Source organism: Phyllostomus discolor, chromosome 8 (assembly GCF_004126475.2).
Source record: "Phyllostomus discolor isolate MPI-MPIP mPhyDis1 chromosome 8, mPhyDis1.pri.v3, whole genome shotgun sequence".
NCBI classification, from domain to species: domain Eukaryota; kingdom Metazoa; phylum Chordata; class Mammalia; order Chiroptera; family Phyllostomidae; genus Phyllostomus; species Phyllostomus discolor.
This window is the reverse complement of record NC_040910.2, coordinates 54,446,886-54,466,815: the sequence shown is the minus strand read 5'-3', so window position 1 is coordinate 54,466,815 and position 19,930 is coordinate 54,446,886. Positions and strand designations below refer to the sequence as shown.

Here is a 19,930-nt window from a genome sequence, read left to right as displayed (position 1 = left end):
GTGCCCCCAAACCAAGCAACTGCCCTCTGCAAACACTTTCTCACGAGATAGCACTGCCTTATGATCAACCTTTGACAGGCATATATTACACGTTTCTGACGTGGCAGGCACTCCAGAGACAATGATGAACAAAACATACAAAGCCCCCATGAGGGATCCTTGTGATTAAACTGTTCTGTTGTTGACTGCAGTGTGGTCATGAGTCTACACAGAACACAATTACACGGAACTGGTCTACACACAAATGAGTGCATGTAAAATGTATGCAATCTGAGAAAACCCAGGGAGCTGGATCAGTGTTAGCTTCCGGGTGTGATGCTGTATTTCAGCTATGTAAGATGTACTGCTGGGGAGAAATGGGGCAAGGATATACTGGATCTCTTTAGATTATTTCTTATAGCTGCAAGTGATCTATAGTTAGCTCAAAATAAAAAGTTAAAGAAATGCATATATAACAAGTAGTAATACCGGCCATTAAGGAAAATAATGTTGAGGTATGGGGACAGGGTACGATGAAGTAGCAGGAGGGTGCTGCTGCTTTGGGGTATTCAAAGATAGCTCCCTAGGCAGAAATCTGAATTCAGTGAGCCGTGCCCACATCTAGGGAGAAGCAGTCCATGCACCAAGCCAAGAACAAAGACCTGATAGAGGAATGTACCTGGCATATTACATGGAGGGACAGCCAGTGTGACTGGAAAAGAGGAAACAAGAGCTAAGAAATAAGCTCAGGGAGAAGCTCAGGACTAGGTCCGGTAAGGTTTAGCAGAAAGGGTGCTAGATCCTGTTCTAAGTATACTGGGAAGCCAATGAAAGATTTTAAGAAGGGGAATGACATAGTGCAGCTTGCATTTTAAAAGGAGTACCCTGGCCACTGTGTAGAAGACTAAGAAAAGGGCAGAATGACGGTAGAAATGGGAAGATCACTTATGATTTCCAGGTAAGAGAAGATGGTAGCCTGTCCACATTGGTAGCAGTTAGGTCATCAGAAGTGGTTAGACATTCGAAGTATGTTGAAGGCAAACAGCATTCATTCATGGGGCTGGAAGTTGAACTTGAAAAAGGGAAGTGTCCAGATAACTGCAAGGTTTCTGGCACAAGCAGTTGGGTAAACGGTAGTCTTGTTCCCTGAGATGAAGAAAATCAAAATGATCAGACAGGGGGCAGGAAAAATCCTCACAACCTATCAGAGCGTGTTAAGTCTGAGGTGTTTGTTAGATATCTATGGGGAGATCAGGGAAAGCAGCTGAGCACTTAGAGTTCTGGGAAGGGGTCAAGGACAGACACACAGATCAACAGCACACAGATCCTATTTACTTTGACAATGCCAGCAGTCACCTACGGAGTGAGTTTAGAGAGAGAGAGAGAGAAAAATAAAGCACTGAACCCAGGGCATTGAAATGTTTTCAAGGTTGAAATGGAAGAGGAGGAACAAGGAAAATACACAAAGAAAAGGTCCATCAAGTAGGGGAAGCCACAAGAGAATGGTGTCCGGATGCCCAGGGAAGGGACCAGCCCTCCCAGGAGGTGGAGGCTAGCTCGGCTGCTGATGACCAAGAGCCCTCAAGGAGAGGGACATACTGAGCATGGCCCGAGGTGGCAACAAGGAGGCTCCCGGCTACCAAGGCCTGTTTGGAGCTGGGTCAAGAAACAGTGGGAGGGAAGGAGACTACCAAGTGCCAAGGGCCCCTGTGATGTGATAAATTCGGTGAGGAATATCAGCACACAAAATGTTAGGCTCAGATCTACCTGAGAGAGGAGCTGAGCAGGCAGATAGTCTCCAAGCTGGACTCCCAGGCAGATGGGTGAGAGGGACAAAGTGGAGAGGGCCAGGAAGCTAACAGAGGCATCACACAGGCTTGCTCCTCTCCCAGCACTCCCTGAGCTGAGTATATGCTACCCAACTTTACAAGGTCTTTTCATTCTTCCTAAAGCTGTATGGTCTGGAATATAATAATCTCTGGGGTACCACCAAATAACCAGTTTAAAACAATGAAGTTAGCAGTAGATTCTTTTAATCAAAGCCCCACATCTACGGCAGATTTATCTTTCTCTGTCTTATGCAATATTTCTGTATAGGGCATGGTGAGATGTAAAATGGGATTATGTTGGCTCTTGTGATGGTCTCACCTGAGACAGGTTGTACAGGGAGGTGTTTGGTATGACAGTTTTTAATGACCACATTGCATACATTCGGTAACTGCGGTCAAAGGGTATGACACTTCTACGACAAAATCCTACGAGAGTGAAACAAGACTATAGGCAAGAAATGCTGAAGGCGAAAGCATCTTATTTCACTTAGGTAACAAGCTCATCACCCAGCTCTGTGCCTCATCCATCTGTTGTAAGATTAAGGTGAATAAGTAAGAGTGGATGTGAGCTATAAAAAATGCTAAAAAAAGTTCTTTTCCAGCCCTGGCTGGTGTAGCTCAGTGGATTGAGTGCAGGCCTGTGAACCAAAAGGTTGCTGGTTTGATTCCCAATCAGGGCACATGCCTGGATTGTGAGCAAGGTTCCCAGTAAGGGGTGTATGAGAGGCAACCACACACTGATGTTTCTCTCCCTCTTTTTCTCCTTCCCTTACTCTCTCTCTAAAAATAAATAAATAAAAACTTAAAAAAAAAAAAAAAAAGAAGAAGAAGAAGGAGCTCTCCTCCAGGTAGAAGGGAAATACTATCAGAAGGCAACTTAGATCTTCAGGAAAGAATGAAGAGCACCAGAAATTGTGTCTAAGATGGCTAACTATAAAAGACTGTCTCCCCACAAACACACATGATTGCTTACAGGAAAAACAATCTTGTGGGGTTTAAATGAATATAAATGTAACATAGATGACATCAATAATGTGAAGGACCATAAAAGACATGAGTGGGTAGACAGAAAATAGATCTATGCAATTTGCCAAGTTTCCACATTTACATGAAGTTATATGATATTACTGTGACTCCAAGGAGGCTGTAAGAAGTTAAGGATATTATGTCGCAATCTCTAGACTACAATTAAAAATAAAATAAAATGATGCAGTGAAGTATAGTTTAATAGGTAATGAGAAAATAGATTTCTAAAATAAAAAATATTCAAATAAACCTTAAAAAGACATAAGAGGGAAACAAAGAAAAAAGATTAAGAGAGCAAAGAGAAACATATGATAAAATAGTAGATTAAATCAAACCATATCAATAATGACTTCAAAGGTTAGTAAGCCAAATACTCCAAAAGGCAGAGAATCTCAGATGATTAAAAAAACAAAACAAAACAGACTTTTACTTTAAAGACAGACAAAAGTAAGTTGAAAGTAAACCTAATACTTTACTAGTAACTTTCATTCAATACAAGCATACTGGTTTTGGAAAAGGCCAAATAAATTTTGTATGCTAGTCCCTTTTCACACACCTTAAAAAACATAATACAGTTTATCAGCTTGTAAATATTTCACTTATTCAAAGAAGATGATGTCATCTCTCACATAAAAAGAATTCTGAAACATTTCTATTAGACAAAGAGCTCCTAAAATTTAGAGAACTGTTTTAGTTTTCCCACATTGTAGCATCCAGGTACACCAACCATAAATGCCTACTGAACAAATGTTTCAGTGGGTGCGCGGGCACATGCACTAAGGAAAAATTAAACACTTACCGCTTGAAGCCTCTGTGAGCTCTGAGAGGAGAAGAGACTGTTCAACTAAACACCCAGACTGTGTTAAACCAGGTTCAGAAGACTTCTTGGGGGAAAACGTTTAGAATAAAAAAAAGTATTATATCTTATTAATTACAGGATTACTAAGGATTACTAATATCTTTATAAAGATTTGAGTGAGCAGTACAGATTACCTAGAAACCTAATGTTAAATCAATCAATCGATGAGAGGATTTTATCATCTTCATTATCTAGTCACAAAAGTATAGGGGACTCCAACTAAAAAAGAATATTCATTCTACCTGTGTCCTAAATACCTTAACAAACAACATTTAGTCCCCTAGGAAAAGTTTATAGGACACATTTTTGTTGTCTTATTGTTTGAAGTCCACAAACTACATTAACTGCATTCATTAAAGAGGAAATTCTCCAAACAGAAAGCATAAGTACTTACTAATCAAACAAAAGATATCAATAGTGAGAACAGGAAAACCACTGCTGGCTAGGATAGAAAGCACTCGTATTAATGTGGAAGCCATTTCTCAATCATGGCTCATGTCCAAACAATCCAAGTGCAGTTCAGAAACAATCATTATTGGTTCTGTCAGACTGTAAGCCACTTTGAGATAAAAATGAACCTATTGCCCCTGAAGAATCTTTAACTGACCATCAAACATTTATACCAGTCCCAATAAAATCATCAGGACATGTGCTAAATCAATGCACTAGAGAAGGTACAGAAAAAAGACTTCAACCCTATCAGTGTTGGGTGTCCCTCCTCACTTGGAAATGGGACTTGCTGTGCCAAACCCAAACTAACAGTATGAAGCAGGAACTGTTCATGAGAGATCTAGCTCCTCGTTTACATCTGAGTTAAGGTCAAGGGCAGTCAATAGTATCATTCAATTCACCTTAGTCTTTTGATCATCTTGACAGACCTTGAACCGTCATCAGCAACAAAAACCCGTACAGTTCCCTGAGGCGAGTGAGCAGAGCAAAGGACCAAGTGCCAAACAGCACCTGCTTCTGGCCAGCAAGAAACCAGGCACTGTGGCAAGGCCAGGGACCAAGACCCCGCCCGAGGAGCCAGCGCCATGTAAGCAGCACGCTCGCTGTCCACCTCCTCCGGCAGCTTTCTGTTGGACCATCAGGCTCTACAACCCCACTCCACTCGCAGAAGACACACTGCCTCATCTTTTCATACAGCTTTTCCAAAAAGCTTTTACTCAAAGCTGTCTCTAACAACCAGTAAGACAACAACATATTAACAAGTAGGAAACACACACACATACATGCATGCACATAATTTGAAAGGATCTTGAGTCGTTAAAACTGCCTTCCCAGGAAATCAAAGTTTTATTACCCTGTGTTTCCAGTAACTGATTACCTCAGAAAGGTCTGCTGAAGTTTCAGCCATGCTCGTTCTGTCTGCATCAGGAGGGGTGGACGTACTGAATGTCTGGAGAGCAGCTGCCTTAGTGAGACTGGCGTCCAAGCAGCTCTGAGAAGATCGTCTCCGACGTTTGGGTGACTGGGCAAGGCACGCAGACTGTCGACACTCACCAAGACGTTCCTTTTTGGCTGTACACACAAAACAAAATCACAGGCATGAACATTTTTTTTAAGTGTCATTTTACAATTTTGTATGTCATCATTTTAGTAAAATTTAATGTTCAAGTCTAAAAACTTTAGCAACAAAAAGGAAAACCTAGTACAATTAATTCAAAAAAGGTAAGAGAACATGACTATTAAAATCATACAAATTTAATTAGAATTAAGTTTCTTCAGACTTTAAAATGAAGAAAGATATGCTAAAATACCTTTGCCTTGGTGATATAGTATCTCATTCTGTGTTTAAATTTACATTGAAACTTATTCTTTTGGACATTTCAAAGGATGTGGTTATGGTCTAATATTGGTCTTGCTTTGATTGTGTATGATTTTGTAAGAAATAGAGTCACAACGTGACCAAGTTTTTTAGCTACTAAAAAGAATTTTACTCTGTGGAATTACAATAATCATATTAATAAAATCTTAAAACCCAGGTAAATACTGGAAAATAGATAAGCTACAAACTGCAAATAAAAACGAGTACATCTGAGCAGGTCACGCACTAATAGGCAGTCTTGAGCTGCAGTGCACCTCGTGCAGGGAGGTGTTGAAATGGGATATGAAGATGGTTCAAGAGGCCAAACCAAAATCATCTGGATCCTTCCTTAGTGCGCAGAGCACTTGAGGTATGATTATGGTGATTACAGCAAGGCCAGGGTTTGTCTAATTCTTCTGTTCCAAATGCTTTGTGGTCAGAAAATCAAAGGTGACAGAAAAAAATAACCAAATGAATTATAATCTAGAAGTTATGATACAGAATATGGCAGGCTATTAAGATGCTGGGTTAGATATATCTGTTTAAAATATCGGGTATGGGTATTTGGTATTCATATACATACTTGCCGAATTTAATAATAACCCTATAAAAACCAAGTTTGTACACTCAAATTTGCCACATGCCCTATTCTAAAGATGAAATGAGCTAACCATGTGACCCTGTGAAAATGTAGGCTCAGAAATGGTTGCTATCAGGTTTTTTCAAGAAAAACCAGAAATGCAAGTTTTTGTATAAAACATCCCATTTAAAAATACAACTCTGGGCCCTAGACTATTAGCTCAGTTAGAGCATCATCCCCCCACACAAAGATTGTGGGCTTGATCCCCAGTCAGGGCACACACAAGAATCAGCCAATGGGCCCTGGCCAGGTGGCTCAGTTGGTTGGAGCATCATGCTGTACACCAAAAGATTGTGGGTTTGATCCCTGGTTGGGATATGTACAGGAGGTAACCGACTGGTATTTCTCTCTCATGTTGATATTTCTGTCTCTCCTTCCTCTCTCTCTAAAATCAATAAACACATCCTTGGGTGAGGATTTAATAAAAAAAAGAATCAACCAACAGCCCTGGACAGGCAGTTCTGGTGGTTAGAGTGTCATCTCGATACACCAAGATTGTGGGTTTGATCTCTGGGCAGGGAACATACAAGAATCAACCAATGAATGCATCAGTAAGTGGAACAACAGATCGATGTCTCCCTCTCTCTTTCTCTCTAGTCAATAAGTTAAAAAATGAAAAAAAAAAAAAAAGAATCAGTGAATGCAAAAGTGGAACAAATCAGTATCTCCCTCCTCCTTCCTATTATAAAATCAATCAAATAAAAATAAAAACAAAAACACAACTCTGTTCAAAAGGACTGCTTTTGCACTGTGGAACTAAATCTTTTTTTGGTATCCGAGGCTTGTCTCAATAAATACAGAAGTCCAAACTGACTGAATTTCTTTTACTCACTTGTGCTTGTTTTCTTGAACTCTTCCTCTGCCTCTGAGAAATCAGTACAGGCAGGAGTTCTTTCCTTTTCCTTTATGGATTGAAAGGCTGACTGGAAGGCAGATATTCGCTCTCTTAAAGAACTGACATTTCGATGCAGTACAGGGCTGCCCTGTTAAAATGCAGACACACAGAGCATATTACATTATAAATCAAATCAAACATAGCTTCTGTGTTCTAGGCCTAAAACCATTGAATCTAAAACTAAATATAAAGACTTTTGGAAGACCAGAGGTAAGAAATTAGTGCAAGGGAGCCTCTTCTCCCTTAACACACACATGTTCAGTTTGAACATTCGATGTGCTGCCGTCATCTGAGTTTCTCCCTCTGTCCCTCCCCGCTTTTGGCAAAACCTGAATGAAGAGGAATAGCTGTGTGGTATGTACACATATGTAGCCATGGGCTGGTCAATGATGATACTAAGTCTATGGACCAGACAAGAGAAGTCTGGAGTAGCTGGAAAATGCTTTAAAAAGGCTCCCAGACAAAACACACTTCCAGTTATTTGAAGGCTTAACAACTCTTTACAAAATCCATTGAAAATCACCTGCGTGACAGCTTTGTCACATGTCCTGCTTTAATCCAAGCCAGTCTCATTACTCACCTTCACACATACACACCCTCTCCTAGCTCCTAGGAGGCCAGAACCACACACACACATCCCCTCGAAGATCAGGCACCCACGCTCACATTTACTCTCATCTCTGGCTCTCTCCAGCTAAATTTTTCATTTCATGGGACCCTACCTCCTTAGAGCTGAAAGCCAGCCATCCACTTAAAATTCCATGCTAAAAATGGTTAGATGAGCAAACACAGGAGCTCTCTGCAAACTCAGCTCATCAGGTTTCAGCCAAAGATTCACAAAATGAAACTGATACAAGCAGGATAGATGTGCCAGAAAAATGCCAGTAATATACAATTTAAGAGTTCTGTTTAGCTATAAAACAAATGACTGAGTTAAGTTCTCTACCCAAGATCTTTCCCCCCCTTTATTATTTAGACTAAGAACATATTTTTACTGCTTTGGAGCTTGTGGCAATTAACAAAATTACACCAATGGGCAAACATTAAAATAATAATACACCTCCCTTTAAGATATTTTAAGGAGGAAAATCCATTACAATTTTGAAGCCATGTTTGATGGTAAATCTGCTCACAGATTTGATTCGATTCCCAGTTAAATACATTCACAAAGCAAACTCTGTTACACAGTAACAGAGCGCTAAAAAGTCCCACAGTGACTGACGACGTAACCTTTGTGACATGAACAGCACACAGCCGCCATTAAAGCTGATGGCCAGCTTTATCTCTGTGAGACATGGAGAAAGGAAGGGGTTATCCTAAAGTCCTCCATTTTCCTCAAATATGCTTTTTTGGGTAGTCTTATTTGAACACAGTAGGGGTAGGTTCAGGATCCTAGGAATCTGGAGCACACTGAAATGCTGCTTAAAACAAATTCTAGGTGCCCCAAGTCAAAACTGGTTTTTCCTGATGGAGAATAATATACAAAGTAAATGAAACATTCCAAATGAACTGCTTTTTTGATGCTTTTGTCTTGTGAATCAAGCAAGTCAACAACATTCTTCCATGTACCAGAAACTGTTCCAGGTGCTCAAGGATGAAGGGGGAAATCACATTCTAGAGTAAAACACAGTAATATAGTTTCAGGGACAAGAGGTGCTATTGAGAAGATAAAGGAGTAGCGATTCAGTAACTAAAAGGGCTTCTACCCAAAACATATATTTGAGTTCAAACCAAAACAATGAGAAAGTGGTAGTGGCCTTGACTGCTATGGCTCAGTGAGTTGGGAATAGTCCCACAAACTGAAAGGTTGCTGGTTCAATTCCTGGTCAGGGCACATGTGGGGGTTGTGGGCTCGTTCCATGGTTAGGGCATCCAAGAGGCAACCGATCAATGTCTCTCCTGCACATTGATGTTTGTCTCCCTTCCCCTCTCTCTAAAAATAAATAAATAAAATCTTTATTAGAAAAAGTGTTAGTGAAGGGAAGACAGTAGGGGAGGCAGGCATTCTGCAAGAACAAAAGCAAAGACCCAGATGGAAATAGGATGCAGCAGAAAGAAGACCAGAAGTGCCCAGGGGGTGAAGGGAGGCAGGGAGATGAGGCCAGAGCATACTCTCAACAGAGTGTTAATAACAAAAGCCTAATCAGAGTGGCAGGCAGTAGTGGAGAGGATAAGAGAGAAGGAAGTGGAGTGAGACAAGACAGACAAACTGTTCGAGGGTTTTGCTGGATGGACTGGCACAGAAATAGGACACGTAGAGGTCTAAGAAGAGTTAGAGATATTAAGGTTTATTTGTACTAACAGAAACTGATCCACCCTCCCAAAAAGGAGCATAATTGCAGAAGAAACACCAGCTCAGAATAACATACGTGGTTCTAATAACGTCAACATCTGTATATTGATGTAACCTAACTACTGGGAAATTGTACAGCAGGGGTGTCAAAGTGATTTTCACTAAGGGCCACATCAGCTTTGTGGTTGCCTCCAAAAAGCTGAATATAATTTTAGGACTGTATAAATGTAACTAGTCCTTAACAGCTAAGGAGTTGAAACTACATTTAGCCCTTTGAAGGCAACCGACAAGGCTGATGTGGCCCCTGGGGTATCAGACCCCATGAAAATGAGTCTGATACCCCTGTTGTACAGGATGGGGAGTACACAGTGTATGTACAATAATAGGTATGAGGAAGAAAGAGGGCTAGATTTCTGTTTTCCATGGTGGGAAGTCAATAGCTAATGCTTCAACACTGAAAGATTAAGAAGTAGCAATTAAGTAAAAGTAAATAAAAAAACTCAGTAAAGTTGGCAGAATACAGAATTAACAAAAATCTGTTGCATTTGTATACATTAACAACAAACTATCTGAAAGAGAAATTAAGAAAACAATCTCCTTTACAACTGCATGAAACAGAGCAAAATATCTAGGAAAAAATTTAACCAACAGGTGAAAGACCTCTACACTAAAAGTTTTAAGAAATTTATGAAGACACAGATAAAAGAAAGATATTTTGTGCCCATGGATTGAAAGAATTTATATTACTAAAGTATCCACAGTACACAAAACAATCTATGGATTCAATATAATCCCTACCAAAATTCCAATGTCATTCACTCCAGAAATAGAACAATTATAAAATTTGCATGAAACTACAAGACCCTGACTAGCCAAAGTAATCTTAAGAGGGAACAAAGCTGGAGGCATCATATGCCCTGACTGCAAACTATGTTGCAAAGCTATAGTAATTAAAACAGTATGGTATTGTCATTAAAAAACAGACACAAAGATCAATAAAACAAAAATAGAGAGCCCAGAAACAAACCTGTGCATATGGTCAATTAGTTACAACAATGAAGCAAAGAGCATACAAAGGAGAGAGGTCAGTCTCTTAAATAAACTATGTTAGAAAACTGGGAGACTTCCAGCCAAGATGGAGGCCTAGGTAGACACTGTGCCTCCTCGCACAACCAAAAGAAGGATAACAACAATTTAGAAACAAAGTAACAACCAGAACTAATAGAAAATTGAACTGTATGGAAGTCAGACAACCAAGGAGTTAAAATAGACACATTCATCCAGACCAGTAGGAAGGGCGGAGTCGGGCAGCTGGGTAGAGAGGGGTTGAGGCACAAAAACCAGTGGCACTGGGAGCTCAGGTGGCGGCTGGCAGACCCCAGGCACGGGGTGGCAACGGGCAGACCCAGCAAGGTGGCGACTGTGAAGCGAGGCACTGTGCGCAAGGCAGCTGGCTGACGGAGCAGCCCCACATTCCTGCGCAGATAAACCAGGAGAAATTGGGGAGCGAGACAGACCACGCAACCCAGGGTCCCACCACCCGGAAATAGAACCTCAGGACACTGATTGAAAACACCTGTGGTGGTTGAGGCGCAGGGAGAGACTCCCAGCCTCACAGGAGAATTCAATGGAGAGACCCACGGGGTCCAAGAACGTGCAAAATCCCACCCACATGGGAATTAGCACCAGAAAGGCCCAGTTTGCTTGAGGGAAGCTGCGGAAGGGACTGAAATCTGACAGAGAGCAGAGCAAGTGCCATTGGTCCCTCTCGGACCCTGCCCCCACATACAGTGTCACAACTCAGCAACTGGGTTCCCCCACCCTAGTGAACACCTAAGGCTCCACCCCTTACAATGTAATAGGCGCAACAAGGCGCACACACACACGCCCAAACAGAACACATCAAAGCTCCAGAGCAAATACAACTAAGCAACTAAGAGATAGCCAACCTATCAGATGCACAGTTCAAAACACTGGTAATCAGGATGCTCACAGAATTGGCTGAATTTGGTTGCAAACTAGATGAAAAAATGAAGGCTACACTAACTGAAATGAAGGAAAATGCATAGGGAACCAATAGTGATGGGAAGGAAACTGGGACTTTAATCAATGGAGAGGACCAGAAGGAAGAAAAAAAAAAACAACCAAACAGAAAAGAAGGAAGAAACAACTCAAAAAAATGAGGAGAGGCTTAGGCACCTCCGGGACATCTTTAAACATTCCAACATCCAAATTATAGGGATACCAGAAGGGGAAGAGGAAGAGCAACAAGTAGAAAAGTTATTTGAACAAACAATGAAGGAGAACTTCCCCAATCTGGCAAAGGAAATAGACTTCCAGGAAGCCCAGGAAGCTCAGAGAGTCCCAAAGAAGTTGGACCCAAGGAGGAACACACCAAGGCACATCATTACATTAGCCAAGGTAACAATGAAGGACAGAATCCTAGAAGCAGCAAGAGATAAGGAAATAGTAACCTACAAAGGAGTTCTCATCAGACTGTCAGCTGACTTTTCAACAGAGACCTTGCAGACAAGAAGGGGCTGGAAAGAAGTATTCCAAGTCATGAAAGGCTAGGACCTACATCAAAGACTGCTTTATCCAGCAAAGTTTTCATTTAGAATGGAAGGACAGATAAAGTGCTTCTCAGATAAGGTCAAGTTAAAAGAGTTCATTATCACCAAGCCCTTATTTTATGAAATGTTAAAAGGACTTATCTAAGAAAAAGAAAAGAAAAAACATGTATAGTAAAATGACAGCAAACTCACAATTATTAACAACTACACCTAAAGCAAAAAACAAACTAAGCAAACAACTAGAACAGGAACAAAACCACACAAATGGAGATCACATGGAGGGTTAGCAACAGGGTAGTGGGAGGAGGAGAAAGGGGAGAAAAGGTACAGAAAATAAGTAGCATAGATGGTAGGTAGAAAATAGACAGGGGGAGGGCAAGAATAATATGGGAAATGTAGAAGCTAAAGAACTTATGACACATGAACTAAAGGGAGGGAATGTGGGTGGGAGGGAGTGTGCAGGGTGGAGGGGAATGAAGGGGAGGTAATGGGACAACTGTAATAGCATAATCAATAAAATATATTGAGAAAAAAAAAGAATACTGGACAGCCACATGGAAAAACATGAAATTGGACCACTATCTTCCACCATACACACAAACTAACTCAAAATGAATTAAACACCTGAACGTAAGACCTGAAACTCCTAGAAGAACTCCTAGAAGAAAATACAGGCAGTAAGCTCCTTTACATTACTCTTGGCAGACTTCTTTGATTTGGCAACAAAATAAAAAATGAACAAGAGGGACCCAGCTGATGTGGTTCAGTGTACTGAGTGCCAGCCTATAAACCTAAGGGTCACTGGTTCAATTCCCAGTCAGGACACATGCCTGGGTTGCAGGCCAGGTCTCCAACAGGGGATTCTCAAGAGACAACCACACACTGATGTTTCTCTCCCTCTTTCTCCCTCCCTTCTTCTCTGTAAAAATAAATAAATAAAATCTTAAAAAAAAAGAAAGAACAAGTGGGACTACATCAAACTAGAAGGCTTCTACACAGTAAAGAAAACCATCAACAAAATGAAAAGGAAACTTACCAAATGGAAGAAAATATTTGTAAACCCTTATTTGATAAGGGGTTAATATCCAAAATATATAAAGAACTCATATAACTCAATCACAAAAGAACAAACAGTACAATTTAAAAATGGGCAGGAGATCTCACTAAATATTTTTCCATAGAAAATAAACAGAGAGTCATCAAATACATGAAAAGGTGCTCAATATCACTAATGATCAGGGAAATGCAAATTCAAAACCATGATGCGATATTACTTCACACCTGTCAGTTTATTATAAAAAACAAAACAAAACCAAAAACCAAACAACAAATAGTTGGTAAGGATGTGGGGAAAAGGGAATAACCATTGTGCTCTTTTGTTGGAATTGAACAATAGTCAACAGCCATTGTGGATCAAGTATAGAGTTTCCTAAAAAAACTAAAAACTGATTATCATATGATCCAGCAATTCCACTTTTGGATCTATCCAAAGAAAACAAAAACACTAATTCGAAAAGACATACCCCCCATACCCCTATGTTCATTGAAGCACTATTACAATAGCCAAATATGTAAACAACTTACACACACACACACACACACACACACACACACACAGTGGACTGTTACTCAGCCACAAAAAAGAATGAAACCTTGCCATTTGGGACAACGTGAATGGACCCAGAGAGTATTATGTTAAATGAAATAAGACGGAAGAACAAAGACCATAAGATTTCGCTTATATTTGGAATTAAAACAAAGCAAACATACAAACTAAACAAAACAGAAACAGAGTCTAGGAAACAGAGGTCAACCTGATGGTTTCCAGAGGGGAAGGGGTTTGGGGGAAGGGCAAAAAAAGTAAAGAAGAGTTAAGAGGTCCAAATTTTCAGTTATAAGTCAGTCACGGGGGTTTAATGTAGAGAACAGAGGATATAGTCATTAATATCACAATAACTTTGTACGGTGTCAGTTACTAGACATCATGGTGATTACATCATTAGGTAAATAAAACTTGCATAATTAGGTTGTAAACCTGAATCTTATAGAATATTGTATTTGAACTATTTTTTAAATTTCTTTAAAAAAAACAGGCCACATAAAGGATAAGGAAACAAAATATGCATTGATTGAATAAATGGACAGGATTCTTTCAGTTCTGCACCCTAAAATACAGTGGAGCAATGCCTTCGAAATTCTGATGGAAAATATGTCCAGCCTAGATTTCAGTTATACTAAGACAATCCATAACTCAATGTGCTGATAGAATAAACATTGTCAGAGGTGCAAAGGCTCCAGAAAAATAAGGTAGTAAACCAAGGAAGGAGAAAGATACGCGATCCAGGAAACAGGGAATCCAAATTGGAGAGGAAAAGGGAATTACCACAGACGATGAAAAGAAGCCATAAAATGACAGCTAACCAACCAATCCAGTGGCAATCAAGCCAAGAGGAGGAAGAAGATGGAAGACACCAGGGAAAAGAAAAGATAGACTCCTAAGGTTTGCAACTCTTGTCAAAGTTTGGTGATGGGATTGTATGAGAAATTATAAGACTAAACCAAACCTCCCCCAAAATTATGAAGTACAATAACAACAAAAGTTGTGCAAGAAAGGAGTATGACTGTAATATACTACAAAGCAGCTTGTAAAAAAATGTCTACATGGTTAAACATGCATGCTACACCCTAATTTAAACAAAAAAACTGTAGTTGACTATTGGAAGAAATGGGAAAGGGTAAAGTGTCAGGACAGCTATGACAAGAAGATGTGAGACAACAAAATCCTCCTTTTCCCCAGAAATAACGACAGTGCGTCTAAAGCACTCCATATTGTAGGCACTGTTATCAGTGCTTCATATCTACTAATTTATTCATCCTCATAAAACTCTTGCTATTATTATCACTCTTATTTTATGCATGAGAATACTGACAAAAAATTTAACTCGCCAAAGTCACAATTAATAATAAAGCCAAGAACCAACCCCCAGCAATAGAGCTCCATTGTCCATATTTGTCTCTACTCTTACAAGTTCTCAGAAGTCTTTACACTCTAAAAATGACTGTAAACACCAACAGCTCTTAGTTTATGTTGGTTGTATCTATCAAGAGTATTTTAATAGCCTTTTCAGAATTGTGGACATTCCTCTTTAATGGGACATAAAACTTAAAGATTTCACTAAGGTTGGTTGCAATGTCAAACATGAAATCCTACCAATGAACCTTCTCATACTGTCTTAGGTGAACCTCTGTGGGTCTCTCTTGCAATTTGAGGGCATATTTTGTATATGCTGGTCATGTGACAAATATGGGTTCACTTAGCAATGCAGATCTTCCAAATGTTGACATATTTTACTATGCAATATCAAAACATCACATTAGTTAATGTCCCCACTAATCAGAAAAGTCTAGCATTATCAAGCTAATGGTGGCGAATTCTTTTCCAAAATTCTAGTTTTCCCTAGAAAACTCAATTTTTTTCATTGGTAAGAAATATGTTTTTCCTTGAAGTGGCACATTCATTTTTGAGAAAATGTCAGCCACATTCCCAAGTCTGACTAACCACAATGTGTGTCAATCACTTTCAAGGAAAAATTTTGTTCCATGAAAGAAAGTATTCAGTTCAGCTCACAGCCCAAACAATTACACGTGATTTTTCTCAAAACAACCAACTTCTGTGTGTACTTTGGAAGTACCTAATGCATACTTTCCATTTCATCACATGTAATACCTACCACTGAGAATAAAATTTGTAATTTTTATTGCTTCATCAAGAATAAGTGAAATTGGCATTATTATTATTTCTTGTGAATCCTTGTCAGTGATGTATAAAATGACAACTTGATGCCATCAGTTTTACCCACCACTCTTTGGCATTAAGAGCGTGAACATCAAGACAGTGAAAAAAGGCAAACAACATATTAGGCCTATTACAAAAAAGTTTTGACCCTTTGAATGGAAAACTCAGGGATCCCCAGGGATCTGCAGACAGATAACCTTTGAGAACCACTGCATTGCACTGTACGGCCTCCTGCGCACATGCTGTCTGAAAATGAACAATAAGGAAGTGGCAATGTAAGCACATTATAAAATATGAAGGCCAATGCCACAAGAGTGAGAAGCAGTTGTTCTTCAAGATGGATAAACTGGGGACTGTGTCTTTGATAGCAAGGCTTGTAAGACTACTTGGCTTTTTAGGAGCCAGTATTATTCTACTAAAAACCTGCAAAGCTATGTAAATAGTTCCCCATCAGCAGACAAACAGTTTGCTCCCTTCCACAAGGTTATCCCAAATACACTTTGTCCTGGGGAACTCCTGCCCTATGTGGCAACAAGTAGTAATTGCAAAAAATTACACACTTAGAGATATTAAAAGCAGAAGGTTGAAAAACACTGCCTTACCTCACTATAGGAAAACAGGCATGAACTAGAAAAATATTTGCAAAATAAAATAGCTCCTCTAGAAAGTCATTTTTATCCAGAATCTTTTAATACAGCGGTAGGCAAAACTGGGTTTGCAGTTGTGAGTATGCAAAACAAGAGTTTATTCTTCTTATTATTTATTCATTATGATATTATTTTCCATATGAATAACTGGATAGCATCAGTTCCACTAACTGCACATTCTCTCTATAAGGCAGAGAAAATGCCATCTCTCCAGGTCCAAAACAGGAAGAAACACTTTACAAAAGCTTTGTAACAGAGCAAAACATTCTCCCTAAAAGAATTCATGATGGAACTTAGAAAAATATATATCATACCGGAAAAGGGAAACTCTGTGTCAAAGGAGACTTCTCTGCATTCTTTAAATTCCGTTGCTGAGCAATGAAACGAATAAGGTTGTTTGTTTCAGGAGAGCCCCGGACACCAACTGTAGAGCGTCGTCTGGATTTTTTAAGGTAGGATAATGACTTTCCTATAATAAAAACTCTCTTTTAAATTGGAACAAAACAAGGCAAACATCAGTAATCACATCCTGACGATCTGTGATGTAGCAGCTTGAGAAGGATGATGATAAACACATGGTACAGAAATCTAAATAGAGAATTACAGGGTAAGCTCATACATGATCAGCTGGATAGGAATCTTTGTTTTGTCCATTGACTTATTTCATTTTCCTGGAATAGTGCCTGGTACACAGAAGGTATTTATTAAATACAGTTGTGTGAGATGAACACACAAATATATTTATAATTAATAGTTATCATTTTGTTTCATATTTTCTTCACACAAAGAGGGCTATAGCTTGCTTTGGACCAAGAGTTTCTCTTTTTCAGAATTAGCCAGTCCAAACCCCATGAGTTGAAAGGAAAGATCTCCATCAGGCCACACATATTCTCCTGTTTTCAGTTCTTCAAGGTAAGTTGCTTCTTTAGATACCTGTCTAGTTTTGGCACACTACCCTGAATTCTAGCCATATGCCTAAGCACAAAAAATTAGATTGTTACAGGCCTAGGAGTGCTGCTCTTGAGAAAACATGGAATGAATGGTGTGCCACCTTAGTCTTGTCTCAATCATGTATTAGTCTAGTGCCCTGACTTTCATGTCCCCCATTACCTTCCATTTCTAAATCTAATTCCTCTCCTGTATTTCTCCTCCATCTAAGTCAGATTTCAGAGGCAAATTTCATTCCTAACACTTGACGATCAGTGTGAGCCAATTTTCTGTTTGTGATTTTGAAACAGGCAAAGTCCAATCCTTCAACATAATATTTTCTTTTTTCTTTATCCTCACCCAATGACACTTTTTTCATTGAGTTTAGAAAGAGGGATAAGGAAAGAGAAACATCCATCGGCTGCCTCCCGTACCTGCCTGGACTGGGGATCAAACCTGAACCCTAGCTATGTGCCCTGACTGGAATCAAACCTTTCAGTTATAGGATGACACTCCAACCAACTGAGCCATAGCAGCCAGGGCGTAATATTGTCTTAATTGGTCTTCCACTTTCTCTTATTTTTGCCATAAATGACTATAAAATGTCTTACTGTTTATAGTACAGACTCTTGTATCCCATGTGTTAGGTCAAAAATGATTTACACACATTCTTTCCCAGTGTGGGCACAAAGCACAACTCTGACCTGGGAATATTCTCATCCCTGGTCTCCTGCTATGCTAGATGAACACGGCATGTTCACAGAAGTCTCTCTGATCAAAAAAGTTTGCAATTCAATCAATTTAGACATGTAAAATAGTAAGCTACATGGGATATGCAAATAAAATTAAGTTATTAAAATTACTTTTAAACTTTAAAAGCACTGCGACAAAATGACTTCTCTTACCTGAACAGTTCTTTACAAAGCTTTCAGGTGTAATTCCCAGTTGCTCCACAGTTACTGTGGAAAAGTCCAAAGGTGATTTAAAAGTATCTGGTGTGCAAGGATCAGGAGTCACTTCAGCTGCATGATTCAGAGGTGTTACAAGATTCTCATTTCCCAAAATGAGACAGGCATTTTCTGAAACAGACATGTTGAGGGGGCTAAGCATCTTTATGAAGACACACACCTAAATTGTAAATTTCACAAAGAGGCAACAGATCAGTACCTACCAGCATTAAGAGCAGACTCCTTGGTTCCAGGGGATTCACTGTCTTTTGAGTTGGTAGCCATCTAAAAAGAGAGAAGAGAAAAAAAAAGAAAAAGAACCCCATTCCCCAGGTTAATGTGATTCGATGAAGATCCTCATTCAAGATTGAATTCTAATACAATCTATACTGGTATGAAAATAAATGTCACGAGTACTTTTGGAACTCAAATTAAATGGAAACGGAGGAAACTGCTGTTCAGGATGAAACAAAGCAATCCCCATACTATAAGCTACCAATTTTCAGCTGGTGTGCTGCAAGAATTTTTAGCACATGCAATACCTGACTACTTAGGGGCACTGACTTCTTTTCCCTTAGATTGTCAAATAAAAAAAAATGTCGACAGCCAACAAAACAATAGTTGTCTGGTGTGCATGAAAAAATATATACTTTGGTGCGCCACAGAATTTTGATAATTAAAGTGTGCAATGAGGTGAAAAAGGTTGAAAACCGCTATCAGCCATAGATTTTCAATCTTAGCGAACACCTGAATCATCTGGGTACCCTGCTGAAGGCCAGCTTTGTGGACTTCCAGGATTTCTAACTCAGGAGATCAGGCTGGGCCCCAGGAATGTGCAGTTTGAAAAGCACACCGGACGCAGGAGAACCACTGTCTCCGTGGGGCAGGCCAAGTGGAACACACTTCTGAGAAACAGCACTGCTATACTATACCTGGAGTTCAAACCAGGGCACTTGCCCCACCTCTCACTCCTGCAACTCGGTTCTCCTTCTCCTTGGGTTTATTCCGGACGCCCCGCAGCACATGAGTATTGTGGCTGTCCTGCCTTCTAGACCTCGGCCTTTAGTCCTGAAGGGAGAGCCAGTAGCCGGGCGTCCTGCCTCGTCCCAAGCCGCCGACACCGTGGACCCGCAGGCCGCGGTACCTACATTTCAGCCCCGCATGGACGCCGCCCGCCGCTGGATTCAAATCGCCCGCCCCGCCTCTTCAGCATCACGGCATTACTGTATGAAACTCTACGCCGCCACCAGCAGCACGTGTCCACCGGCACCCCGAACCCTCCCAGACCTCTACCTAGCCGTCCAAGGAACACGAGTGGTCTCGTGGGTACGAGGAAAAGCGACCGCTAGCTGCCAGTGACTCACTGAGCAGAGAGAATACTTGCTAACCTGCATCCGTGGGGACTACTTCCCGTGAGAGTCTCGCGGAGGAACCCTTCAGTTAGACCTTTGATTACACCCCTCTGATTTTGATTGGATACTGCAAACTTCGAAAAGAATCATTGGGCCAATCCTGACAGAACTACGAGTTGATTCTAACCCAATCAGCCAGCTCCGACGGCAGCCGTTTCTTCGGTGGGTTGAGAGGTGGGAGGGGTTACAGGGGGAGGTGCTGACTTCTGTGAATCACATCTAGCGCTCGTTTCCTCAAACCCCGCCTCCGTATGCAGATGTGATCTACCTGGTGTTGCGTTTGCGCCTGCTCAGTAACGC

At 40.3% G+C, this 19,930-nt stretch overlaps 1 protein-coding gene across 1 annotated transcript in view; it reads right to left on the bottom strand.

Annotated features, from left to right (window-relative positions):
* Positions 1-19,485, bottom strand: part of CDCA2 (cell division cycle associated 2) — a 48,133-nt gene extending 28,648 nt beyond the window's left edge. The window contains exons 1-7 of the mRNA XM_028519955.2: positions 19,151-19,485; positions 18,443-18,503; positions 18,177-18,350; positions 16,659-16,813; positions 6,973-7,123; positions 5,021-5,214; positions 3,634-3,718 (exon numbers count right to left, since the gene is read on the bottom strand). Of these exons, the coding sequence (XP_028375756.1) occupies positions 3,634-3,718; positions 5,021-5,214; positions 6,973-7,123; positions 16,659-16,813; positions 18,177-18,350; positions 18,443-18,503 (820 nt within the window). The 5' untranslated portion in view covers positions 19,151-19,485. The remainder of the gene's footprint in view (positions 1-3,633; positions 3,719-5,020; positions 5,215-6,972; positions 7,124-16,658; positions 16,814-18,176; positions 18,351-18,442; positions 18,504-19,150) is intronic.
* Positions 19,486-19,930: the final 445 nt, after the last annotated feature.